This window comes from Pseudopodoces humilis, chromosome 7 (genome assembly GCF_049639895.1).
Source record: "Pseudopodoces humilis isolate 2021_Gansu_Grassland_sample_001 chromosome 7, ASM4963989v1, whole genome shotgun sequence".
NCBI lineage: Eukaryota > Metazoa > Chordata > Aves > Passeriformes > Paridae > Pseudopodoces > Pseudopodoces humilis.
Window position 1 is genome coordinate 40,189,578 of NC_142206.1, and position 27,085 is coordinate 40,216,662.

Sequence of the window (27,085 nt, forward strand, 5' to 3'; positions counted from 1 at the left end):
TATGAGTTTAAACATTTATTTAAACAGAAATTCCAAACCACTCCACCCTTTAACCTTTCAAAGAAAGACAACGACAAACTAGTTTTCAGCCAGAGTGTCAGAGCAGGCATAAGTTGTGTTCCTCTACAACTCAGTAGCAATACTAGCAGGAGACCAACATATATGGAGCTAGCACTGCGAGAAGGGGAGAAGTAAAAAGGGTTTGAAACTGCTCAAAGGCACTTCAGCCTGTCTGCCTTTCTGTTTTCAGCCCAAGACAAAGGTGCTACCTTTAAACTGTTTTTTTTTGTTGCATAGCTGGCTGGTGTGAAATCTGTGGTCTGTAACAGGCACAACCTGGATAGCGTGAATCCTCTAAGGCACATATGAGATTGTGGAGCACAGGGCATCCTCTGTCAGGAGCCCTAATCCTCCACTAGATCCAAGGGGAATCCAGTCTGTGCACCTAGCTTCCCAACTGCAGAGCATTGAGAAATGAGGATAGCAGTGCACTGCAGGAGAGCGACTCTCATCAGCTTGGTGCTTGCTTATTGGACATGGCTCAGGCTCATCTTTTCAGTCCTCAAAGGCACTGTTGCATGCAACCAACGACCCTCAAGCTGGGACCCCGACCTGAGAACTGGCTCCAACGCACGTGGGGGAAAGGAGAGCAGAGTCACAAGGGCAAACAAGCCTGGCTGCACCAGGGCACCTGATTCTCACCACCTGCCAGGAGGGCTCTCCTCCTGCCTTGCTTTTGGTAGTAGTGGACAGGCACACTGGAATGATCCTTGCCCTGGACACTGCATTGGGAAAACAGCACTTGATTCAGCTCCCAGATACTAGCAATAGCCACCAAAGAAGTATTTAAGGAGCATTACATTATGAGCAAATGGTTTGGCATCCACCTCTAGAGACAAATGGGGAATGCTGGATTCCCCAAACAGTCTCTCAAAAGAAGTCTGTCAGAGGTGATACAACATCCACCTCCAGTAGACCTAAGGCAATTCTAGTAACATGCCATTGACGGGGATCATTTAAGCCTCATGAAATCACAACCCCATTCTAACAGCAAAGGTGAGAGAAGTTAGGACTCCTTGGAGGTGCCATGTAAGGCAGGGGAGGCTAGCTGCTCCCAGGGATCCTACCAATCCCATAAGCTTTTCTTCAAAGACAGTTTGCTAATAAATTTAAGGGGAATAAAATTAACCTCATTCTCTAACAGAAAATGAGTAAATCTTGAGCATCAGACCATGCCTCTTCCCATCTCCAATTTTCTTGGGAAAGCTTCTCACTTCTTGAAAGAAGGTGAATTCCGGACTGAGATTTGATCATTCATGGTCTTTGGGGAAGGCTACATCCTGTGACCACAGCAGTAGTGACCTATTCTGGGTAGGAAATGGCATTCCAGCTTCATTGGAACACTGAGTGGAAAAACACGGATTTTTCCCACACCCACACAGAGTGTAGGCACAGGGACTGAGGAGAACAGAAGCCAAGCAGGGAGCAGCTACAGGCTTATGCCAAGAAACCAGAAACTCTGGCACCCAAACCAAGTTGAACAGCTGGAGCAAGAAATGGGTAACTTAATCTGAGGCCCAGATGCTGGGCATCTGGTTGGGAGGCAGGTGCTCTGAAATCAAGAACTACAGATCCAATCTCAGACAGTCCCCACTACTGCTACAGGAAACACCTGTTTTACTCATCTCGGTGCATTGCCTGGAAGTTGGAAAGCCCTCGGCACCCAGAATAAAGCCTTCAAACTCTGTCTATACAGACCAGTGGACACAGCCATATGGCCAGAAGCTATGCCTCGAGGCCAGGGACACGCTATCTACTATAATCTCCCTAAGGGGAACATCTCCACTGCCTCCAGAATGATACATTCGCTGGTCCCTCTGTGCCTGAGCAGAGGGAAGCAGCCTCACCAGCGGGGCCTTACCCTGTGGTAAGGAGAGGATCCTGGTCCTTCACCCCTCTGAAGTGAAGGTGGCGAGTCTTAGGGTTCAGCCAGCTTCAGTACAAAACATGTTTCCTCCTCTCGTCTAGAGATGCAGTGATGAATACTGGGGTCCCAAAGGCAGCTCCCAGGAAACAGTGAAACAATGAAAGGGCCACAAGCTGCTGCTGGAGCCATCGCCATAATGGGGCCGTTCTGCCTCACGTGCAGAATTGACAGATAAGGTACAAAGAGGAGCTGCTGCTGTTTCAATCACTGAGCTGGCCTAGAGCTCAAGGGCCCTCCCCCTCTCAAACTCACTCCTAGTTCATATCAAACGTACATGGGTGCTGCTCTGGAGCCTCCGGCCTCGCTCCTCGTCTGCGAGTGACCTGACGCCAGAAAAGCCGCTCTCTGCATTCGGTTAGTGTGCTGTGAAGTTAGATGGATCCCAGTGGGCTCAGGAGACTAGAGGTTGGAGCGGCACGAGTCCGTTCCCAGGAGACACCAGGAATCTGAATCCACATCAGGTTTCGGATCCACTTCCATCTCCTCTTTGGTTGTTTGTGTTCCTTTGGAATGAACCTTCACCTGTAAAAACATACAGCAGTTACCCAAACAGTGCCAGAAAAGCTAGAAGCTGCACAAGGCCCAGTTTGTATTCTCCACAGCCATCTGTGACTCTTCACAACATCTGACTCCCCATCCCTTCTCATCAGGTGAAATAAAGGTAAATCCCACATCCCTCAAAGAGTGGGCTGTCCTCAGAGGAAACTTCTTGGCTTCATTCCTGTTTTGCTACTGTCAGAGCCTGCATCAGCAGCTTATACAAGAAACAGGCATCCTTCTTAGTCCCACCAAATTCTGCTCTGATAGAGATAGCTGTTAAGAGCTGCTTCCTTGTGCACAGCCTCCACAATCTGCAGGAGCATGGTGAGCCCTGAGCATGGATGTGCACCCAGATGACGGATTCTCACCTGCTGCATTTCCTCCACCCTCCTGCAGAACCGCTGGAGTTGGGCACTCAGACGAATGGTTTCCTGCTGCAGCTTCTTCTGATCATCCAGACACTGTAAAACCAGGCCTCGGAGGTGCGTCACCTCCACTTGCAGAGCACTGCACACACAGCCTGCACCAGGGGATGCATCCTTCCCTTCACCACACGGTAAGGTTGGACTCAGGCAAGTAGGCTGCAGAGGCATGGAAGTCAGGCCAGGTTTGAGTGCAAGGCCAGGAGTTGTATATACAAGAAAAAAATACGCCCAGAGTGTTACCCCAGCTTATTCCCCGAGTTGCCAAACTTCTAGCAGGCAGGGTCAACAAGTTACTTCTCTTACTGTCTTCTGTACAAAGCCACTAACTTCCTCCTTTTCCTGGGAAGGTTGTTCCTGTCTTCCTATCACCAAAATCCATCCAGTTTACCCCCATTTCCCAAAGCATAGGATCCATGCCTCCTTTTGGGACAGAAAACTCCTAGAGTTAGGTAGTCTCACAGGTTGTAATTTCTCATTAATTTTCTGTATCTATTCTACTTCCTGTCTCACAACAAATTCTGCTTTCTAAATTTCTGTTTAGTGCTAGGCTTCTGAGCCCTTGGCTTCTCTGTATTTTCCAATTGCATAATACACATTTTCCCACAGAACTGATCTCATTACTTTAAATCTGACCAAGAATCAGCTTTGTGTTCTAGATCCTTGGCAATTTTTCTCTTTGCAGCATCATCTATGATTATCACCAGCCCTCTTTTCCTTGTCCAGATGAATTAAGCCAATCCAACAGTCTCTTCTCAGCTCTCCCCATAATTCAAACATTGCCATTTATGGTGCCCAAGAGCTTTTAGCCAAGCATTCACTTATATAACATTACCCAGGGCTCTGTTTTGGGCTTGTTTAATCCAACAGGTTCCTCAGAGGCCACTTTGAGTCCTTGAAGTTTCTGGTAAGGAAGAGTCTCCTTCTCAGGCTCCGAAGATGCCATGCTCAGAGGAAAGGGGCTGTCAGGCATGGGGATGAATTCAGCATTCTCCAGCTCCTGGATACACAAAAGCAGCTCTGTCAGGCCTGCCAACTTCCTGCAGGTCATTTCATCTTCTCAATCGATGCACCAACACCCTCTTGTGGTAAAACAGGCAGCGGGGCCATAAGAGCTCTGTGACACATGGCTCAAAGAACCTATCAGAGTATCCCTCAAAGGTGGAAGGGGCCACCCAGTTTTCCCAACCTAGATCCCCATTTTAAGACACTTCTGAGAAACCACATTACCTTCCGTAGCCAGCCAGGGCAGGAGCTGCTGTCAGCACTGTTGCCTCCCTTAGCTTCTGTAGTGCTGATCCAGCCCCCCAGCTCACGATCTGCTTCCATGGTTCCTCGAAAGCCTCCACTGGGATTGGGGGTTTCTGCTTCCTGTTCATTATCCTCTTCTTCTCCTCCCCCAGTTGTGCAGCTCTGAGGCACTAGCAAAGAAAAGAGAAAACTGTATACTTTTCTCCACCTCTACTATTTCTGTTGCCAAACCCTAGATGGAGCAGAGAAGATGCATAAATTTGTCCTGCATGATCATGGTGAGAGCACATGCTAGCATTATCTCCCTCAGCAGTTTAGCTCCTACCACTCCCTGCAGGCCTCTCCACAAGGGCTTGTCTGCAGCAGTCTTTTGCAGTTTCTTGGCCCCAGGCCTCCCAGAGGTCCAAGAAACTGGATTTGATCTCTCCAGAAACTGCCCCCATAGAGCCCCTTCCCATATCAGCACCCTTCAGGGAATTCCTATCAGCTTTTCGTTGTCAAATTGAAGTTCCTCAACTACAAAGGCCTCCCTGTGCCCATGCTGTTTCTCCTCTGTTTCAGCTGTTGCTTCCTCAGGTTTGGGCCAACCCTTCCCATCCATGGCACCAACTAGATTTCTTCCCTTTGAGCTCTCCTGTGAGGCCTTTCAAACACAGAGAAATCGTGCTGCAGGACCAAACTTCATCCACTCAAACTGACCACTGAATGGACTTAAACCAGAGCTCCCCAGGGCAGGTTACTTACCGGTACCAATGGACAGACCACTGCTGTTGGATCGTATTGTTTTGGAGTTCAACACCTTTTCTGCAAGGAGAGAAGCATGCTTTCAGTTAGAGTGCCACACAGAAAGCAGGATAACTCCTAAAAAGCCAGTGCTGCAGGCCTATGGCTCAGAGCAGCTCGCCACATTTCCCCCAGAAATCTGGCCTGTTCTCAGGCAAGATTTACACTTCCCTGGCAAAAGAATGTATCATCATAAACAAGATCCCAAAACTACATCCTACATTTACACTTACCAACAATGATGATGGTGTGCCAGCCACGGCACGACAGGTCTGGAACATGATGCAATGATCCAAATATTGGCCGAGGCCACGAGGTACAAATATCTGAGCCATGAGCTCTCTCAGTCGATGTCATTGCCAGACGTCCGTTCCCACCATTACCCCAGGCAAAGATATGGTTGTCTGAGGAGAGAGAAATTCAGGGGTTCAGTTCCCTCCCTCCCTCTCAGCCTGCAATTGCTGTAAGAATCAGTGTTTCTGCTGTAACTACTATCCCAAAGTATCTAATCTACCAGCTCCATTTTGACAGTGGGAGAACAAACCAATAACAAACCTAACAGGCAGCCACCAAGTCAGTACTCTGCAGCCTCAGGGACAGCAAATACTTGGGGCTGCACGGGGGCGATTAACAGGACAAGATGGCCCCCGTCTAGGAGAATTTCTTTAGCACTGTGCTGTGGGGTTGGTAAAAGAAATGATCAGTGGGAGACAGTTAACCACTCTGCAGATGAAGTTTAAAGTAACCCACCACAACTTGGCAAAGACCCACTCACCGTCAGTAGCAGCTATGGTGAATTCATCTCCACATGAAACCCTGATCACCTGCTTACCCCCCAAGGGGCCTCCCAGCAGGTTTATTCCCAGGTGCTTCTTATAGTCCCCAACACCAAGCTGTCCGCACTTGTTGGAGCCGAAGGTCAGCAGGCGGCCTCGCTCTGCGAGGAGGAAGGAGGAGACAGTCACAGCAAGGGCCCATCTCTGCAAGCAGCCATGCATACAGAGCACAGGCAGCAACAGCCCATGAACAAGAATGGCTCTGCTGAGCAGACAGCCAGGCTGGAAAGGGACAGCACCAGCCAAAAGGAATGGCTTTAGTCTGGAAACACCTCTCCAGTTCCTTCTCCCACTGCTTCCCTTTTCTGATGCTGGGGCCTGGGACTCACAGCTCTCTGACTGATACCGCTTAGGCAAAGCCTAAGTGGATCATAAATTATTGCTCTGCTAGCCCAGAGCATGATTCTTCCCAAAACATTTTTTTTTCCCCTTTAAAAAAACAGGAAGACTGACATAGCTGCTTCAGCTGGCCAGGAAACAAGACTGCTGAGAAACAGGAATCCTGAGTTCCTGGCGCAGGCATGAACCTTGCTACCGAGAGCAAAACCCCCAGTGTCAAGGGCCAGGCTGAAAGGGCAAAGTTGATGTAATGTAATTCAGCAACCTGCATTCTTACTACACAAGGCTCTCACCATCAATAGAAGCTGTGTGTGTCTTCCCTGGAGAAATGGTACGGATCTTGTAGAAGGACAGCTGCTTGGCCAAAGTAAGGGAAGTGGCGTATGGCACCTCACAGTATGTCTGACAAAAGATATGGGTAAGCACAGAGTGAAAAAAGTCACACGTTCATCAGCTAAGACCTACTCAAGCACGTTCAGGTCTGACAACAATATTAAATCTAAAGTTTAGGTTTAATGGACCAAAAGTCTAAGTTTTAAGACCTAAGACAGTCCTAAAACAAGTATGATAAAAAACTGCCAGAATCCATACCACTGGGTAAGTCACCAGAGCAGCTCACTCTGTTTCACTACCTCAGATCTGACATAAGCCTACAGGGCAGACAGAACACTGAGGAACAAATTGCCTCTTCCCGCAATCTCAGCATCCATTGTCTTGACTGGAATTAAAGCATTGGCACAAAGCTAATGAACAGTTTGACACAGGACTTCAATTTCCCCATATACTACTTGCTGGTATTTGGAGCCAGAGGTGCAAATGCACTTACATCATGATTGATTATCCCTGATGTGCACTGATTCAGGCCCAGCTTGTTGAACTCGTTGAGTCCACATGCCAAGACTTTGCCTGTCTGGGTAAGCAGGAAAGTTCCATCACAGCCACAGTGAACGGACACAATGTTTAAAGTCTTCGGAACATCCACCTAGGTGGAAGAAATATATCCTAAGAAAATAAAAATCCCAACACCTATTACATGGAAGCTGGCACACAGAAAACATATGAGGGTAGAGCAAGTAGCACAGCTAGTCTGGACACTATCAATAGTCAATATTATTTATGAATATTATGAATGAAGGTGTAAAAATACCATAAAGTCTGTAGCATATGGAAACTCTGGTCACAAGGCAAATATTCAAGGCAGACACCAGTGACCAGCACAGGAACCTGAAATATGATGCACAGACAATCTGGCAAACACCAAACCCAGTTAGGTGGGTGGGGCTGGATTTGTGTCTGTGTTGTGTGGGTGTGATACTGTGTGATCACAGATCTTTGGCTTCCAGACACATCCTTACTTGTTTCTAACCCCCAGTGAGTTGGAACACTCCAGTTACCTCAGTACTGTATTTCAAGAGGGTTTTATTTTCAACAAATCTTTAGCTCATTATATTACATTCAAAGACTCACAGTAGTTGCACTGCTGTGAGTTTCCTCTACAGACCCAAGGTAAGCCATTTGGTATTTCTCATTATGATTTCTACAACATTAGGCTGGCATTTCCAGTTCCATCATGGAAATCAGAGCAATGAAGCTCTAAGCTACAATGGTGTCTGGTTTGTAAGTGGTATGACTCTGCCATGATCTCTAGGAGAGAAACGAAGCAGGATGAAGTGAGGAAGTTAAAACCCTTGCAAACTCTATAATATCTCAGAAAAAACACCTGAGCCTCAGAGAGATAGCATTTCCAAACAACAGCCAATTTGGATTTATGCCCTTGCAGATCTTGAGAAGTAGTCACAGCCCTACCTTCTGAGGGGTGTAGTGATCTTCTTCTGAATCCAAGCCCAAGCGTCCTGCATCAATGAAAATCCTGCGGTTAAAAATGGCCTCACCAGGAGCCCATATCTATGAACTGGTATTGTCTCTCCATAGTCCCAACAGAATCTCCCTACAGAACTAGAACCTCCCTGCTCCCCTATATCCATCATTGCCCACCAATCCTCAAGGGAATCCAATCCCACTCACAGAACCATCGCCCTACCCACAGGGAATCCAAGTGGCACCCTAGAGCTTTCCAAAGTAAAGTCCTAAGGCTTCAATCTCCAGTTCCCCTTTTTTACAACGAAGGAAAGTCACAAAGAAACAATGTTTTTTGCCCCCAGGGTATGTGCCAGGCAGCCCTTACCCAGGCCCTGCGTTACACGCCTGCACCAAGCCACTTTCTGGCAGGCATGTCTCAGTGTCTTTAGGGTTCAGGGACACTCTACCCACCGTACTCTCCACAGCCCCACGTGTAGACTTCTCTGTTCCTGGTTAGCACTGCCACATGGTTATCTCCACATGAGACCTGCTCCACAGCATTGGTAAGAAAGAAATCCAGCTGCAGGGGCTCAAGCACCTCAGAGCCATAAGCCTTGTCAACGCCAATGCATCCATAATAGTCTGAGCCAAAGGCATACACCTGGCCTTCATCTGAGGACATAAGGGAAGCTTGGTTAGCACACAGGACTCATGTTAGGCTGCATATTAACCTCTTAGGACATGGTCAGAGCAACTTCTTTTCTGAAATCATCCTCTTTAGTGCAGCAGAATGTCATCAGGAGACTATGGAATCCTTTCTTGTTCATGTTAAGATGGATCTTACATGACAACCTGCAGCTACTTCAGTGCCAAAAAATCTTTGGTTGAACCTGCCAATTTCTTTAACAGTAACCCACAAATTGATTCTGTGGCTACCTAAGTCACTCCTTCCTCAAAATGACCACCTGAGTTTTCTGTCAAATCCCTGCCTTTTCAGCACTGGCAAAATAAGCTTGAAACTACCTTCTTGAGAATCACTTGCATGGGTAAAGCGAGAGAGAGTCAGATTCTTCTGTAACAGACAACACCACACCTAACACCTCTAAAGCATGAGCAGGGCTAGAACCAGAGACAGCTACCAGATGTCAAGCATTCTGAATTAAACAGCAAATCCTAGATACACATTCTATTTCATCACTGGGTGATTATTTCCCCACACAGTCCAAAGAAAGTTTAGAATATTCTCAACTTCAGGCTTCAAAGTTTCAGTACAAGCATGTATGGAGGCAACACATGCACTGATAAAAGCAGAGACTGCACAGACACATGGATTTGTGGTCAACACCCAGCTTTATCACCAATAAGGAGCACATCCTTAGTAAAATCCCATCCTTCTTGGGAGTCACTATCTTCCTCTGTGTAATAATGTTTATCTATCTCAAATGTTGAGATATAATCTATCCCAAATGTAATAATGTTGGTACTATCCTCAAAACTGAGGGAGGAGTAACATATGGGGCTTTCTCCTATGTTAGTACAGCACAAAGCTGTACTAATCTGATGGTGAAAGTAAACACCTCCAACAGCTCAGCAACTTGAAGGGACTTGTGTGTGCCTACACATCCATAATAGTCTGAGCCAAAGGACTTCCCGTTCTCACCTGTGATGCACACTGTGAAATCATCTCCACAGGACACCTGACGAATGGCTTTTCCCTGAAGCTTCTCAACATGCTTTGGCTGCCGGTAGGAAGCTCTGTCTCCATGTCCCAGCTGCCCGTGCAACTTGGTGCCCCCCTGCATATTCTGCAAGACAGAAACACCTGGTGAGGTTACATTTCTACAATCCCAGAGATAGTGTCAATAGTTAACAGCACCTCGAGCAAACAACAGAAGACTGCAAGGAAGCAAGAGAAAATGTTCTGTCTGCTCTCAGGAAGGAACTGCTATCTCTGTGCATATAGCAGGCAGCAATCTCAATGGCAGCACAGGCTTTCTGGCAGTGATGCACTAAGAAGGAGTTATCCAGTCTCAGGTCAGCAGCTGGTAAGGAATCCCTGCTCCTCTCATCTGCCAGGCTACTGAACCTGCTCCCTACTGCAGGACTGAAATTCATCCTTCAGCTTTTTGAACTACTTTTCTAAATCCTAATGGCTGTAAAGAAATGCATAATCTGAAACAAATGTCATTGAAATGGCCTGACGCAGAAATTATACGGGATAAACAAAACAAGCAGTGTTGAAACTAAAACTATTAAGAGTCAGCTGAAAGTTTTCAGTGGTTGTTCCTGCAGGAACATCCAGCAAATTACTCCACGTTATTCTCCTCCTATTTGGATTTACTTCCTTTCTCACTGATTTATCTTCCAATCTGTTTTAACAGATTCTGTATAATCAATATAAAAACCCAAGGAAGCCTGGAGATGGAGAACACCTCCATGTCACAGACCATCTAAACATGAGAAAACTGAATTTGATTACTTAAAATGCATTATATGCTGACCTTTTTTATTCACTTTAAACTATTCCAGAATTTCCACTCATCATAAAACACAGAGCTGTTTAGCATGAGATCCCTCTGCTTTCAGATGCAAGTTGCCCTGCAGATGACAACTGTATTACAGAAAGGTCACTCATCCCTCCCATTCTGATCTTGAAAATACAAAAGCCAACAGAGAATCACTGAGTCTCCACTGCACGTCTAGTAGTCAGGAATGGAATGAAGAGATGTTTGACTCAGTGTTTGGGCCTATAAGACCACCATCTACAAGCCTCAAGTCCCCAGCAAGCCTCCAAGACACTTACTGTCGCAATCGAAAATGTCTCCCAGAAACAGCCTTTGAGAGACCTGAGTCAGCCCCAAATCAGACGGCCTCAGTGTCCACTGCAGTCAGATTTCTCCCTTTCCAAGCTTCCTGCCCATCTGATTCAAACAGGCCCATGAACAATCAGCAGTAGATGTGAACCCTCCTTTCCCACTCTCACCCACTGCCTGCAGTTTGTCTCACTTACCACCCAGGTGTAGAGCTCCTTCTCCACTGTCACCACAGCAAAGTGAGTGTTACCAGCACACACCTGGCGTGCACTGCAGCCACTTTTGATGGCATCCAGCTTCTGGGGAGTGGACTTACCACCGCCCCAAACATACACCTCACTTGTGCGTGAAGTCACCACTGCAATGGGAGCTTCGTTCATGGTAGTTGACCTGCACAAGACCCCCCAACAAAACACACATGCTTTAAATAATGAGTATGCATTCCCTGTCATCACCCATTTTCCTGCTGTTGTCTAGCAGTTTCCTCTTCAAAACCATTCATGGTTTTTATTTTCAAAAACTGTTCTTCCAGCAAACTGAACAGCCCGTGAACAGGGACAACTTCACCTGAGGTGCTCAGATAGTGTTAGTACTTCCAAGTTTATGAGGAAAAAATGGTCAAATTCTATCTGATAAATAACAGACAACCAGCTACACATGTCACAGAAGCTATACATGTCACAGTTGCTTCACAGAACAACCCTGCTTACAGGCTTGCTGGGAACTGTGTTGAACCTCTGCTATATCAGGTTTTGTAGAAGATATTTATATTAATGCAATATTCATCATTCAAACAGTTATATTCCTCCTGCTGAAGGGAGTCTGTGTGAATGGAGAGATCTACATTACAACTCAGATATGCAGGCTATAAAGATTACATACTCAGTAGGACAGATTAGAGCTGGATGGGACCTGCTGAGGTACAGCTCCAGCTATACAAATAAGAAGGGTATAAAAGGCAGAGTAAAACACAGGACAATAAGCATGCAACTGCTGTGTGAACTTTCTAGCATTCAGGGATCTTCTAAACTACACTATTCCATTAAAGTTGTCACAGGCTAACACTCTCAGTTCCTCTCTGGGGAGCTGTTCTCTCCACACTTCCTTTCAAACACATGTCTAAATAATTACCTTGGTCGCTTGTTTGGCCCATTAAGCAGTGTGACTTTCTCTTCCATCTCCCTGCCAAGGGAGAAAAAGGATTTTAGAAAACAGTAACATTGCTCTATGCAATTTACTGACAAGCAGCACACTCAGACTGTTTTCCTTTCCAATAAAATGCTGCTGCCCCTTGGAGGAAACATGGCAGCTGTTTACCAGCTCACAGCAATACACAGTAAGTAGGGCAGAAGTAATGTAGCACACAGCTAACAAACTTCTAGAAGAGCTGAGGACAACAAACTCTGTCTGTATGAAAATGTCGCCAACCAATACCCACATTGCACAAGAATAACTTTCAATGGCTAAATATTATCAGGATTTGGGCTTTTAGCAATGCATACAGCAAGACAAAACTCAAACTCTGCTGATCACCAAGCAAAACAGTATTGGTATAAAGGACTAAGTCTGTTGTTCTCAAATAAACCAATGTGGAATAGAAACAGCCCAGAATTATTGTCCACCTTTCATGACAAGATAGCGTGTGCAGGCTGATGGTCAAACTAAGCTAAAATGGGCTACTTCCAATGCAAGTCTCTCCCAAAGAGGGAGGCAACAAAAGGAAAAAGTGAGGGTCTCTATACTGAATGATCCACTCATTTTGAATATATATATACATACATATATATATATATATATATATATATATATATATTCAAAATGGCTTTTTCCAATGACTGCAACAGGATCTCTGTGACTCGTCATTCACAAAAATTTGAAGAGTAGAAAGAAGCATTCTTCAAAGAGTCTCAGAATGAAATACCTCAAGGTTCTCAATACAATAGCTTCTAGGGATGCAGAGACCTTTCCCATGCACCAACAGAACATCAGATCAGAAGAAAAGACTGCAAAAATGCACTTTTCCCCTAAAGAGAATGAAGTAGTTAAATATCTGCCTCACATCAGTCTAAATTCACCTAAGGACAATGCTATGAAAGCATAAACACCCTCCTGTTTTCCCTGTCAGCCACCTAGGTTTCAGGCAAGACCATACAATTACCTCCTACGTTTGCTGAGAAGGGGATGTTCAAGCAATTCATCTGCAGTGGGTCTCTTTTCTGGGTCCTGAAAGAAGGAAGTAACAAGTAATTCTCTGGGAAATACTTATCATCTACAACAAAATCTGGAGCCAGAAGACCTCATTCAAGCCTGCAGGGACTTCCTTCCTTGACTCCCTTCAAATATTTGGAGTGAATAGAGATAAATACCACAGATGTGCAGGAGGGACTTGCATACTCCAAAGGTATTAATACTATGTTTGCTTTCAATAAATTAATTCCCTACAGAAAGCCAGAGCCTTAAGAGACTATTGAGATGATGCTCCTACCTCCAAAGCACTGCATTAAAAAATAATTGCTTCTACCAGCCCATTAAATACCTGTGATCAGAGTAAACCCAGCACACCTCCAGAGCCTGCAGGACAGAGACAAAGCTTTCAGAGGACTGGAGAAAGCCCAACCTTAGTGATGCCTCGGGCCTCACAAAAATTACCCTGCATTAACAGTTCATATACTGAAATAGGCGTGTCATTCCCCTTCACCTCTGAATTCCACAGCTGAGAGAGCTGGGAATGGGTATTTGAAAGTTTTAAAGTATTTCACCAACCTGATCAAGGCAGGAGTTCACCATCTGGATCAGCTCCCAGGAGTAGACAGTGGAATCAACCTCCATGGCACGATTTCCCTGTACAATCTTCACACAAAGGTTCAGGGGATTCTAGGCAGAAACCAGAAACCAGCCATTAATGGAACCAAACTGGAAAACATGTCCAATGGGGAGAGATGCTATAGGCCACCACTATTTTCTTCCTCCATCTCTGATCAGGACACACCCCTCTTCTTCCCTGCCTAGCAGGTTCTCCAGAAATCTAGTAACAATTCCTGCAGAAATGGTACCTCTGATAGCTAGGACTTAGTCGCAACATCCAGCTTTTCACCAAATTCTCTAACAGTGCAGGGCAAACAGGCTTCTCTTTGCATGAAATCTCCTCTGCTGGACATTGCCATTAAACACAGCGCAGCAACAAAGTTGCTGAGGACTCCAGAGCCATCACTGGAGAAAGTCAGGAAAGGATGATATTTTCACACCTTCTGTTTCAGGGTTACAAAATCTACCACAACTAGCGGCTTTTCTCATCACATGGCACAAGGTAGCAAATCACATGTCAGCCAGCAATGCTCCTTTCACCCTCCCTATGCCAGCTCGACCAGGCTTCTCTCGCCACCAAGCTTTGAGAAAGAGTAACAGCATTAGATCCTGTGAAATCTGAAGGCCAGAACTATTTGCCACAGATGCTACACAGAAGATTCACAGCTAGTAATGCTAAAAAAGCAAAAAGAGTACATAATCACAAACTTCCTCCTAGTAGTGGAAAGGATACTTCATTCACAACCATGATACAAATTAGCACAGTTATTATTATGCATCTAGTAAACACAATCAGAAAAGGGTGGGTTTGGCAGAAGCCAGACTGCTGCATGAAGGGAGAAGGGAAATCTGCACAAAGGGTAAGGGGAATCATGTAGATATTTTCTCTGGCTATAGCTGTCACTCTCAGGCCACTCTTTTTTTAATTAGCAGATTTAAAAAACAGCTAAAGAAAAACAATGGAAGAAAGCAAAGTATGAATCTTAGGACAATAAAAAATAAGGTTATTCAGTCCATACTGGTTTGAAGACTTACAGTAGCATCAAAGGTCCTCTTCAGAGTAAGCAGCTCAAAGATGACACAGCCCACAGCCCAAATATCTGATTTGAAGTTGTATTTCACACCCTGGCAGAGTTCTGGGGACATGTAATATGGAGTTCCCACCAGCTAGGAAAAATAACATTTAAAAATCAGAAATGATCCAGCAGCCTTCAATTCAAGAGCTCTGTATCCATTATGTTCACACAGGACAGAGGCATTGATCTGATACAGCACTGAAGTGATATACCTCCCTAATGTGCTGGAGGGACAAGAACAATAAGCACACTTTTTCCCCTGTCATCCACAGACCTGTCTGGCCCTGAGCTTCCTAAAAGATCCTAGATACCTCTCTTCTCATGTACGTACTTCTCACTAGAGTAATAGTCACAAAAACACAGCAAGGACTTTTCCCTCTCTTAAATATACATAATTTAGAGGTAACCAGGGCCTTACGTACTGACCAGGCATATGGAAACCATCACACGAGGTTGAAGAAAACAGGATCTAGCAAAGCTTCCAAACACAGATGCCAGACCTTAGCTATGGAGCCACTCTGACCACAAGATACTACCAGGACAAAGGCTGCTCTGTCTCAAAAGAAAAGAAGGGTTCCTTTTGGGTCAGTACGTAGAAAGTTGGCTTGAGTCCCACCCAAAAGGCTTTCACTTCAGAAGTGGATTTTCTTGAACAATTGTTTTGTGTAGAACAAACACCCCCACCACACAAAAAATCCAAAACCCTGCACATAAATACAAAGGCCTCCCAGGTACTGCAGAAGTAGTGGCTTAGCTCAAAGTCACAACAAGGAGACACAGAACAAACATGATAGAAGATATAAGAATGAAGCTTCCAGATGAATGGAGCTCACTCCTTAGAAAGAAAACAGACAGCAAAACAAAATAAGACAGAAATTAGAAAAAGGAGAAATATTTATAGATGACCTCTTTTCAACTCTCTCAGCAAAGCTCCAAGAACTACAAAGCCTGCCCTTCATAAGACTCTGCAAGTACACTGGATACCTAATGGGCACATTCAGAATCTGCCATCTCCCTCCCATTTCCTGTTACAGAGCGTGACCACTACAGAGCTACACAAGTCCCAGCCATGGGAAGGTTGAGAATCCCTAAGATTTTGAGTATCACATAGAGGACTAGGACACTGCACCTAAATCTTTTTTAAGCAAAGGATAATGTAAGCCTTCTGTAAGACAGACATTTTCTGTATCTTCTTTGGTAAATGGTAGAACATGATAAATTAAGAAATCAGTGTTTAGTAAGCAAGATGTGAACATTCTACAAAATCACAATTTGACTGCTACAATTACAAATACTGATAATAACATCTTTTGCACTCATTTCCCAAAAAAATTACTTCCAGTCTGTCACTGGTCATTAGGTCACAAATTGAGTAATTACACCAGAGCATAGCCAGCATATAAAAATCAAAATATTGTTGAAAGTGTATAGTTCAAAATTTTTCGTATGTGAAAAAGGAAAAAACAATGCTTGCAGGCGTAGTAGGTATAGATGAATACAGACAACACAGGCAAAAACAAACCTAGAAATTCACAGCACAGACCAAACTGCCTTTGAAAGGCAGAAGGCCATGAAAAGTGTGATAAAACAGAAGTGTTTCAGCTGAAGCCCAGCCTAGTGATGGCTTTATGCAGTAGCCTTGAGCTCCCACTTACAGTGGAACTGCACGGTAGTGCTCATGTTCTGGAAGGGGACTGACAAGTATTTAACTACACATCCTAACAGAACACCAACACCTGGCATTCAACTGAATAATACAGCCTGGTAAGGGGAAGTGTGAGCTGGCTTGTGTCCCAAACTATAATAAAGGCCTTTAGCAGATAGGAACCTCAGACAATGTCTCCTTTTCCAAGCCTAACACTCACCACAAATTAAAGGAGCTGATAAATCCAAGCTGAACCTTTTAGGTGCCTGCAATACAGTTTACCCTGTGTCCTAACTGGCTGCAGAAATGCTTTCTGGTAGGGTCTGGAACAAGGCCAAGCTCAACAGCCTTCTGGTAGAATTCATCTCTCCTACAAAGCTTTGTCCCCCTTCAGGAGCATTACCAATAAACCATACATCTGGTTACCATAAGAAGCATAAGTGCCTTGCTTGCTTCTTCACAATTCGGTTCAGAGCCTCAATAATAAAGAGATTTGAGACATGCCTATGGCACAGTGCAATGTCAGGCACACACATCCAAGCTATCTCAGATCCATCTGAGGAAAAAATTACCTGTTAGCACAGCAGAATGACAAAATTAATGTAATTTGTTAAGCTGGCCTTAACTAGCCCAGAGGGAGAGCGTTGTTCTGATGGGGCTATAGTGCTGCCTCTGTCCTTCAGCTAGCACTGCCTTCCTGTTACACAGATTCACCTTTAGAACTACCATGCCTAGGGGAAAGAAGAGCAGTGCTCTCTAGCATGGCTATGCTAGCTCTGGTACAATTCTATTCCCATACTGGCACCTATCTTTAGTTTACTGCTGCTTTCTAGAGAGACAGACCTCCAAAAGGTAACCTGGGAGCAAGGATATCTGCAGGCTGCAACACATCAGCATATATGCCAAAATTAGTGAGATAGATAAAGTTAGGAAGTAAAGTTGTAGCAAGTTTGATATCCAAGTAGTAAGTGACAGGACAAGAAGGAATGGCCCAAAGCTGCACCAGAGGAGGTTTACATAAAGTACGAGGAAAAATTTCTTCACTGAAAGGAAGAAATTGGAACAAGATGCCCAAAAAAGTAGCTGAGCCACCATCTCTGGAAGTGTTCAAAAAAATCTGTGGATGCAGCACCTGAGGACATGGTTTAGTGGTGCACACAGTGGTGCTCGGTTAACAGTTGGACTCAATGACCTTAGAGATCTCTTCCAACCTTAATTCTACGATACCATAACATTGAGGAAAACTGAGGGGTGAGGGAAGGAAAAATAACAGAAAATAAGCAGCAAGAATGTACAGTGTCCCTGGTCTTCTGCAAGGCATGCAGAGATGGAAGAAAAACACAACTCAATTTGCACATAAGGATGGCAGATACTCACAGTCTCAGCCATAGAATACTCAGAGTTCAGCTTCTTTGCCAGCCCATAGTCTCCCAATTTAATCAGGTTTGCCTTGGTTAGAAAGATATTTAATGTCTTTATGTCTCTGAAACAAGAAAAAAAAAATTCAAACACTCAAATATGCTTCCAGATTTCACAGTTTTCCACACATTACTATACTTTCCCCCCAAAATTACTTACTTGCTACTCTGCCAGCACTCTGTCACACACACATACGGAGTTCTCCAAAAGCAATTTTGCCCCAAGTATCAGGGCAGTAACTGCAGTTATCCATGTTTTATCACATTCCCCACACAAACACAACACTGTTTCAGAAGCTGAGGCTCAGACACCTATGTAAAGGCCACAGATCAAAGATAGTTCTTTCCCCCTCTCACTTTCTTCTCATATGAAGGTCATTGAGCAGGTCTTATTTTTGCTAGTTTTATAAATAGACCTAAGCCAGAAGACGCTGAGCTCACTAAAAACATAAGTGTAAGTATGAATATGTATGTATGCAAATATAAACACACACATGGAGGGTGTGAAACAGATGCCACTCTGGAACTTAAGCATAATGTCCTTATCCCTCAAGAAGAACTCTTTATAACATGACACAGGATTCTAGCCCATTAGTTGGCTGGGCTGATTGAGAAGGCTTTAGTCTAGGTTTGAAAGGGGAAGGAGGTAAGACCAGGCTGGCTAGACATGAGCCTGTGGGCTTTGTGCCAGTGTTGGGGGTGAAATCGATAGCACAGCTGAAGTGCATCTGCACCAATGCACTCAGTGTCGGTAACAAACAGGAGGACCTGGAAGCCTCTGTGCAGCAGGAAATCATGGAAATCGCACCACTGGAGTGCTGCAGCGCAGCTCTTCATAAGGGATGGGTGAGCAAGGACAGGCAGTGGGGTGGCTTTGTACTTTAGGGAGTGTTTCAACTGCACAGAGCCCAGGGTCAGTGACAATATGGCTCAGTGCCTGTGGGTGACAATCAGGGAGAGGACCACTCAACCAGGATGAAGAGCCAGATTAGATTCCATAAGCAGCTGGCTCATATTTCATGATCACCAGTTTTTGTGGGAGATTTTAACCTGCTGGATGTCTGCTGAAAACACGACACAGCAGAGAAGAGGCAGTCTAGGAGGTTCCTGGAGGGTATGGAAGATAACTTCCTGACACAGATAGTTATAAAGCCTATAGGGGCAGTGCCTGCTATTTCTGAACAAAGAAGGGCTGGTGGGAGATGCGGTGGTTTGAGGCCATCTTAGCAACCACAAAATGACAGTTTTCAACTCTCAGTGAAGTAAGGAAGGGAGTCAACAAAACCTCTACACCTTGGAGTTCTGGAGGTCAGACTTTGGTCCTTTCAGGACATTGTTCCAGACAGACCCTTGGGAAAATGCTCTTAAAAACAAAAGGGTCTAGGAAGCTGGAAATTTTAGAGATGCAGGAGCAAGCTGCTGAAGAAGCTGGCAGCCTATAGCTTGTATAAATGCACTCTTTTCTGGGTTAAAAACTGCCTGGGTGGCTGGGCACAGAGTGAGGTGGTGATGGGTGTCACATCCAGTTGGCAGTCAGTAACCAATGGGGTACCCCAGTGCTCAGTGTTGGGGCCAGTCCTGTTTAATATCTTTTATCAGTTTTGGACAAGGGGATTGAGTGTACCCTCAGTCAGTTTGGAAACAACACCAAGCTGGGCAAGAGTGCTGATGGGCTGGACGGTAGGACAGGCTCTACAGTGGATCTAGACAGGCTAGATTGATGGGCTGAGGCCAATTGTAGAGGTTCAGTAAGGTGAAATGTCAGGTCCTGCACTTGGGCCACAACAACCCCAGGCAGTGCTACAGGCTGGGGGCAGAATGGCTGGAAAGCTGCTTGGCAGAAAAGAACCTGGGAGTGCTGGTTGACAGCAGCTGAACGTGAGCCAGTGTGTGCCGAGGTGACCAAGAAGGCCCGTGGCATCCTGGTGAGTATCAGGAAAAGCATGTCCAGCAGGACCAGGGCAAGGATTGTTCCCCTATACTCAGCACTGGCGAGGCCACACTTTGAGTCCAGTTCTGGACTGCTCACTGCAAGAAGGGACATTGAGGCGCTGGAGCATGTCCAGAGAACAGCAACAGAGCTGGTGAAGGCCCTGGAGCACAAGTCTGATGAGGAGCAGCTGAGGGAGCTGGGGGTGTTTAGCCTGGAGAAAAGGAGGCCCAGGTGAGACTTTATCACTCTCTACCACTGCCTGAAAGGAGGCTGCAGCAAGATGGGGGCCAGTCTCTTTTCCACAGTAACTGGTGACAGTTGTCACAAGAGGAAATTGCCTCAGGATACACCAGGAGAGGTTCAGGTTGGATATCAGAAGAATTTCTTCACTGAAAGGGTTGTTTAGCATTGGAATGGGCTGTCCAGGGAAGTGGTAGAGCCACCATCTCTGGAAGTGTTCAAGAAACAACTGGACATGGCATTTAGTGCTATGGTTTAGTTGACATGGTGGTGTTCAGTTGGGCTCTTGAGATCTTGGAGGTCTTTTTCAACTTTAATGATACCATGATTTTATGATGTACTATGCCCAAGAGATTGAAAGGCTGACGGCCACAAAAATGCTGAACTTCAAAACTGACAGAAAGCACTGTCTCCCAGACTGAGTAATCCGTGTGTAGTTTCACAGATCAGCACAAGAGGCTGGAAATAGAGAGGAATCCCCTGCAGCATGATATGCTTTTCATGGCCAACACTTCATAACACCCTCTTTTCCTAACGTACCATCAACAACTTCCCAGTGTAGATCAGGAAAACATCAAGTAAAGAAGCACTTTGCATTCCTCCACTTGGGGCATCGCAAAGTCCTGGGTCACTCTGACAATGTCTGTCTGCAGCAGAAGGAAATCACTGCAAACATTTAAATAATTGTTCAATTTCTTATTATGGAAGGATTTGGGGCCACACATATTCATGGTAAGCAGGAAATCACTGCAAAGCAGGACAAACCCGACATCTGTCCAAAAACTCAGGCACTACTTTGCTGAGTGTAGGCTACCAACCCCGCATTATCAAGGCTCACCAATTACTAAAGATTCAGAATGGCAGAGCCAGGATGCTATCCTACAGAAAACATCCTCACACAGCTATGCCCGTAAGTTCCAGCACATGATCCAACTGTGCTGGAAGTGGCTGTCTACATGTGCAATACTTCCCAGAACATCATGGCCTTGAAACACATGTAAGACATGAAATTTACTGCTCCCAAACAGAAAAGGGCAACAGAAAAAGGTAATTACCTAGACATTAAAATCTCAGAATAACTGTCAAAATTACCCCCACAAGCTAACAGACTGAACTAGCTCCTTAAATAACAGGCCAAAGAAATAAGATTCAGACAAATGTAGGACAAATCTTCACATGTGTCGTATTAGAGCAATGGACAAATGCAAAGTCTTCATTACCATTAGCCTCCAGGAATTACAGAATTATGTACATTGGCTTGCAGCTATTAATTGTGGAACAGGTCAGAAGTACCTTTGGCCTGTGGTAAATGCTGTTCCTACCCACTTTAACAAATATCATTTATGTGCTATCGCAATAAAGGGCAAATTTACTTCCTTCCTACGTGGATAAACTCTTTGTTCACACAACTGCAGTTCCATTTTCAAATACAAGATTTCCTGCACATTTATCACACGACGGTTTCTAGCCCAATAAAAAAGGAATTCTTAACATCTCGCAGATCCTATTACACTTTGGAGAGAAGCTCAGTACCTGCTTTAAACAAAGAAGCAAAGAAATTCTTCACTCACTCCCATGAACTGCACTGGTTACCTCAGCTTTCTGCATGCCACACTTACCTGTGAAGAATTCCAGCTCGATGAATGCAGCTCACTGCTGACACAATTTGAAAGAGATACCAAACCACCATCTGCATAAGTAGGAATATAAGCATAATGTGAGGCTTGAAAAAAATTTTAAAAACCCACAAAACCCTACACATCCTTATCACACCAAGCCACAGCAAGAGGGCCTGGCCATACCATTTAAATGCTCTTTCAGGAGTATGAAAATTTTAGAATTTCCTGGTTTGCAAATATCTAAAAAACGTATTTCAATAGGTAGATTGTTCTACTTCCATTCACAGTGTCTGTCCTGAAAAGCATCAGAGATTCAGTAAGTGAAAAGACTGAAGAATGACAACTAATGACCACTTGGGAAACATCTACAGTTGTGCTCTCCAAAATATGAATTGGGACCATTGCATACTCTCCATGAGCTAGAAAGCCTTAGAAGTCACTATATGAGACAGGTAAGGGTAATCATTAACCAGCTCAGCACGCAGTGAAAACAGACAGCAAAAAATAAGTTTAAATAAAATAAAGACAGAAAAAGAAAAGAGTAAGACAGATTCAAGGAAATTACTTGAAAAAAAATCCCCTACAAAATTATTAAGAAGGGAGAGAAAGAGAGAGCCCACTAGGAAGAAACACAGAAAGAGGTTTAAAAGTTAAATGTTTGCCAAGATGATAAGGTGAAGAAAGCCAGCTCTCTTTCATTATTCCTCCCTTAGAACTATATACTGCTTGTAGACAGTTAAAAAGGAAAATAAGAAGTTTCAGATAGTCCATAAATGCTTGTAATATTGAACCAGGAGGATGCCAATCCCCAGATAAACACAGAATTTCCCCACCATCACAATGAAAAAAAATTGAAGAAATACTCAAATAGCCATACAGATCCCCAGAACATCAGGCCAGCCCCACTGCCCCCTCAAACCATTCCAAATTACCTCTTCTTCAAATAACTTGTCTTTCTGTCGCAGAATCTTATCATAGAGGTTCCCTCCTGTAATTATAAATGAGTGAGAAAGACAGAGAGGTTCGTCTTAGTTAATGGCAGCAGTTACTCTGCTCAAGTGCTGCTGGGAATACTCAAACCCCTAAGAGATCTGGTCAATCACTATAGCTCTCTCTCAACATTCTTCACTTAAACTGGTCAGGCACTCACAAAATTAAGTTCTTCTTCCATCTAAGAACTTCAGTGGTGTATTTAAGCCTAAGCAGAGAAGATTCTTTAACTCTTAAATTCTTTAACGATTAACCCTTTAATACTCCCTGAAAAGCAAATCAGTAAGCTCAGCCAGCAGTCCCTACTTTTTTACTTATTTTTTGTAAGTGCTTCTTGGGGTATGTAAACGTGTATTAGCTGTACACCAAATCATGTGAGACTGTCGTGTTCAGCATTATATATACAAATAATACATTAAAAAAGAGAAAGAAAACAATCTTTAAGTCAGAGTAGTCCCTGAAAGCACAATTTACTGTCTTTTCCTACCTACTCCCCAGCTCTGACTGGCCTCTCCTTTATCTCCCCTGCCAAACACATTGGTGCAGAATTCACAAAGCACTGACAACAGCAGAACTAACAGAAGCCTGAAATCAGCAGAAATCTTCAGTGCACCCCATGACTTCAAGACAGCAGACTGAAAATCAAGGAGAGTTAAAAGAAATGATGCTGGGGGCTGCAGGTAGAGAAACTCCCTGACAGATCAGCACTGATTGCAAAACTCTAATCACCTCCTGTTGCTATTCCAATTCCTAATTATCATATAGTATGTCCTAATTGTAATGGATCACCAGGACCATTCCCATGGTGCAAGACAGCTTTTGGCTGCATGATTTCCATGGGCCTGCCAAGTGGTAAATGTCCAAAACAGGCTGCAAGGGTTCCTTTGTTTACTTGAGGGACTTAATTCAGATTTTCATGTTAGGAAGGTTTTTCTAACTAATATTCCCTTCACTTAATTTCTTCTCATTCAGCCTTGCTGTAACTTCTCAACATTTCTTTTTTCTGCCTTATGTTCACATTTACAAATTAGCTACAAACCACTCACAATTTAACCAAAGTATTTAGTTCTGCCTCTTCTTATCAATGTCTTTTCTAGCCATTCAGACTTCACAGGCTTTTAGTCAACTGTGCTCTTCATCTCTCTTTTTTTCCCCATCTTTTTTGCAGCTTTTCTGAACCAAAGAGCAGCATGATACGTACTACACTGCCAAAATCCTACACAAGGAGACAAGTTAGCTCTTGACTCATATATCCAATACCATGCATATGAAACCCACTTTAATTCAGAATTTGTTTCATCTAATCACATCTAACCTTCCAACATAGGTTATTCTCTTTTCAATTACTGTATTTTATAGGGTATTTCTTCCCAAATATATTTCATTTGTATTCACTGATGTTATCCCATGGTAAATCCATGTCTTACAGTACCATGATATACACATGGAACTAAAGGCAAATAAATCAATAACTTGGCCTCCTCCTCTGTAAAGTAGGGGCAACATTTACTGAAATTTGAAATTCTTTTGTAGATCTTCAGAAGAGACAAGCCAATTAAACAGTAAAATCTTTGGATTCTGAGGAGTGTCTGACAGTGACTAGTCCAGCCCTACTTTAAAAATTACTTACAAATTATCTTGGGCTTGTACACTGCAAAAAAAAAAAAAAAAAGCCAAAGAATCTATTAATGCACTGGCAAAACCACTACATGGAAGTCCAAACAAGATTTCCTCTTTCTCATGTCCCTTGTTCTCTACCATTCAGACACATTCAGGCAACACCAGCTATGCACTCATCTCTTGGTTATTATCCCAAAGCCAACAGAGGCATTTACAAATGTGCACAGACATTAATACTATGCAGCTTTTCTCTGTGCCCTCCAACAAATGTATAGCAGCCCCAAGCATGCAGTCTTTTCAAGGTAAGTAAGTAATTCACACAGAGAGAACCCCTAAAATAAAAGGTGCCTCAAAGAGCTAACATTCCTCTATGCTTGCACTGGACTCCACCCTCCATAAGAACAAAAAGCAGAGAAGAGAAACCAAGCTGCCAATCAGGGTGTCTGACACCCTTCAAAAAGACTTTGTACAACTCTGTTGTGTTCTCCAACCTGTTCCAGCGAAAGCAATCTGTTGTACAAGGTGATCGCAACACAATGATAGCCTTTTCTAGCAAAAAATGCTTCTACCAATGAGCCAAGGCTTAACACAAGCCCTATACAAACACCAGATACTTGGCCTGGGGAGCTGTTCCACACACCCAAACAAGAACCACACTGCAGTTCCAGGCACGTATCCTGTTCCAGCAGTGTAAGCTGTGTATGAGCTCCTCTTCCTGCCACCTAAGAGCAGCTGCTAGTCACAACCTCATTGCAAATCCTTCTGAGCTAGGACTGCTTCCCCTGCCAACTCCAAACACCACCAACTGAGCTACTCTTGGATGGAATTTTAAAATTTTCTCCACCACCAAAAGGACCAGGTTTGTTATTTGGGTTTTTTTTAATAGTGAATGTAAAATCTGAAAGCAGAAGGCAGGAAAAAGTTCTGACTGTAGTATATCATGACATGTTTAAGCTCTGATTTTTAACTGACAAATTATAAACCTATGTAAATGACAGTACTGAAAAGACAGCCCCACTCTTTACTGGTGAAGAGGCCCAGATAGTCTTATGGTCTTTTCCCACTGCCCTCCTAAAAGAACACAGCAAGGTGCACTGTAAGTGTTTATCACCATTAACCCAATCCTCCCAGTGCACCAGCCATTCAGAAAACTCAAGAAATCATCTACTGCATAGATTGCCCACTAACTACTGGGCTTCTTTTTTTAGCACCTGAGACACAAATCAGAAGGGTTCTCAGTTTCTTCCTCAGGAGCTATGCAGCAGAATTCACCTCCACTCCTTTGCTCTCCAGATGACACCCCAGAAATACTTGCTGCAGGTTCTGCAGGAGGGTGTCCCAGACATATGGCAGCTGCCTGTTTACAAATGGGAGTAGGGATCTCACCATTACAGTACTCCAGCTCAATCAGGAGCGTGGTGTTATCCATGAAGTGATTGTAGTACGCGATGATGTTCTCATGCTGCAGCAGGGCCAGGATAACGATTTCGTTCAAAGCATCACGACGCTCCTTTTCTGACAGCCGGGTCAGGTCCACCTCTTTCCACACTACAAGTGAGTCATCCTGAAACACAAAAACATCTTTCAATTAAAAACACACAGTTATGAAGAGAACAGTATGTGCTTTGTAGCAGGAAATTAAAATAGCAGGAAAAGTAAAAGACTTTCCTGTCTCTTACAGATTTCAGACAAATATTCTTCACAACTTAAGTTTTGAGGTTTGTTGTTTGTCATCAGAAATAGTGATGGCCTGAAGCCATCTTTCTAGCTGGCCAACACTCACTCTGGGGGAAAAAATACCAAAACCAAAACACCAAACCAAGGGAAAGACACAGGGTTTGTTTCATTTCAACAAAAACTAAACATACTCCTGTTTAATAAAGGGAGACCATCGTAATTTAAATTCTGTAACCATAGGATATTGTATAAGACCATAAGCTGTTACAAATATTCAAAGGAGAAAGCCTAAAGAAAAAAAAAAAGAAAGAAAAAAAAAACAATAAGGAAACCAGAATGAATTTAGATTTAGTTTGCCTTTGTTAGGCACGTTGTCAGCCATGCTGTAAGTGATCTACCAAGTGAACAGTGTTCACTTACACCTGCCCAAGCCATGACACCTCAAGGCAGCCAGAAAAAAACTGAAGAACTTACCTTTAGAACTAAATCAAACATTTTTTCCTTGACAGCCACTAAAACCACAACTACAATTGAACTGGATGGTATTAAACGAGTTGGGAGCAACGGGAGGACTGGCTTTTCATCCAGCCTCCCCTCATTACACTGAAATGCTGAGCATGTGAAAGAGTTTACCTGTATGAGATGCCCCCATGTCCTCTGTGACTGGAACAAAACACAGAAAAATGAGTAGTCTACTAGCGTCAGAAGAATATCCACATCTCCCTGCGAAACCTCAGGGGACCCAGAGACCGGCAGTGCCCAAATGTTACAAAACCCAGACCCCGCGCCCTGCACACTGAGGGCTGGAGCTGTCACTTGGTAGCGGGGCTGTTCCCAAAGCGGTGCCGGGGGCTGTCAGCGTCACCCCGGGGGCTCTCGGTCACCCCAGGGGCCGAGCCCTGCTGCGGCTCGTCAGGCACCGGCGCCCTCAAGCACGGCCCCCGCCCCTCTCGGAGCGGCCCCGGGGCCCCTTGGCGGGGGCGGCGGACCGGGGCCCCCCCCCCGCCGCCGGGGCCGCCTACCTACCTCGGTGCGGCGGTACAGGGTGGCCTCGCCGAAGGCGCCGCGGCCCAGGGTGCGGATGGGGATGTAGTGCAGCTCCTCCTGCTCGCCGGGCACGCCGCCGCCGCCGCGGGAGCCGCCCCTGCCCGAGGACTCGTTGCCGAAGTCGGAGCTGATGGAGTCGCAGTGCCGCTCGTACTCGCCCAGCGACATGGCGATGGCGGCCCCGCTCGGCCCGGCGCTCCCTCAGCGCGGCCCCGCGGGCTCCATGTCGGCTCCCGACGGCGAC

General features: G+C 44.7%; 1 protein-coding gene across 2 annotated transcripts; it reads right to left on the bottom strand.

Moving 5' to 3' along the window:
• Nucleotides 1–27,085, bottom strand: NEK9 (NIMA related kinase 9). Of its 2 annotated transcripts, XM_014249968.2 has the most exons (23): nucleotides 26,821–27,085; nucleotides 26,428–26,457; nucleotides 25,504–25,681; nucleotides 22,440–22,495; nucleotides 21,508–21,578; nucleotides 17,675–17,780; nucleotides 14,612–14,743; nucleotides 13,535–13,645; nucleotides 12,930–12,994; nucleotides 11,903–11,953; nucleotides 10,969–11,161; nucleotides 9,619–9,763; nucleotides 8,430–8,630; nucleotides 7,965–8,011; nucleotides 6,985–7,140; nucleotides 6,452–6,560; nucleotides 5,759–5,920; nucleotides 5,217–5,387; nucleotides 4,945–5,004; nucleotides 4,180–4,370; nucleotides 3,785–3,949; nucleotides 2,896–3,108; nucleotides 1–2,509 (listed from the first exon to the last, which is right to left on the bottom strand). In XM_014249968.2, the coding sequence occupies exons 1-23, from the start codon at nucleotides 27,007–27,009 to the stop codon at nucleotides 2,387–2,389; spliced, it is 2,925 nt and encodes a 974-aa protein (XP_014105443.1). In that variant the 5' UTR covers nucleotides 27,010–27,085; the 3' UTR covers nucleotides 1–2,386. The 2 variants fall into 2 exon arrangements, with proteins under 2 accessions (XP_014105443.1, XP_005520313.1); XM_005520256.3 differs by lacking the exon at nucleotides 26,428–26,457.

What these genes read in the sequence shown, in the direction of transcription:
- NEK9 (XM_014249968.2), bottom strand. Translation starts at nt 27,009, where the DNA reads ATGTCGCTGGGCGAGTACGAGCGGCACTGCGACTCCATCAGCTCCGAC. An exon ending in CAGGGATAATCAATCATGAT is followed by an intron (nt 6,561 to 6,984) that starts GTAAGTGCATTT and finishes ATCTTTTGTCAG; the next exon opens with ACATACTGTGAGGTGCCATA. An exon ending in CACCATAGCTGCTACTGACG is followed by an intron (nt 5,388 to 5,758) that starts GTGAGTGGGTCT and finishes CTCTCTCCTCAG; the next exon opens with ACAACCATATCTTTGCCTGG.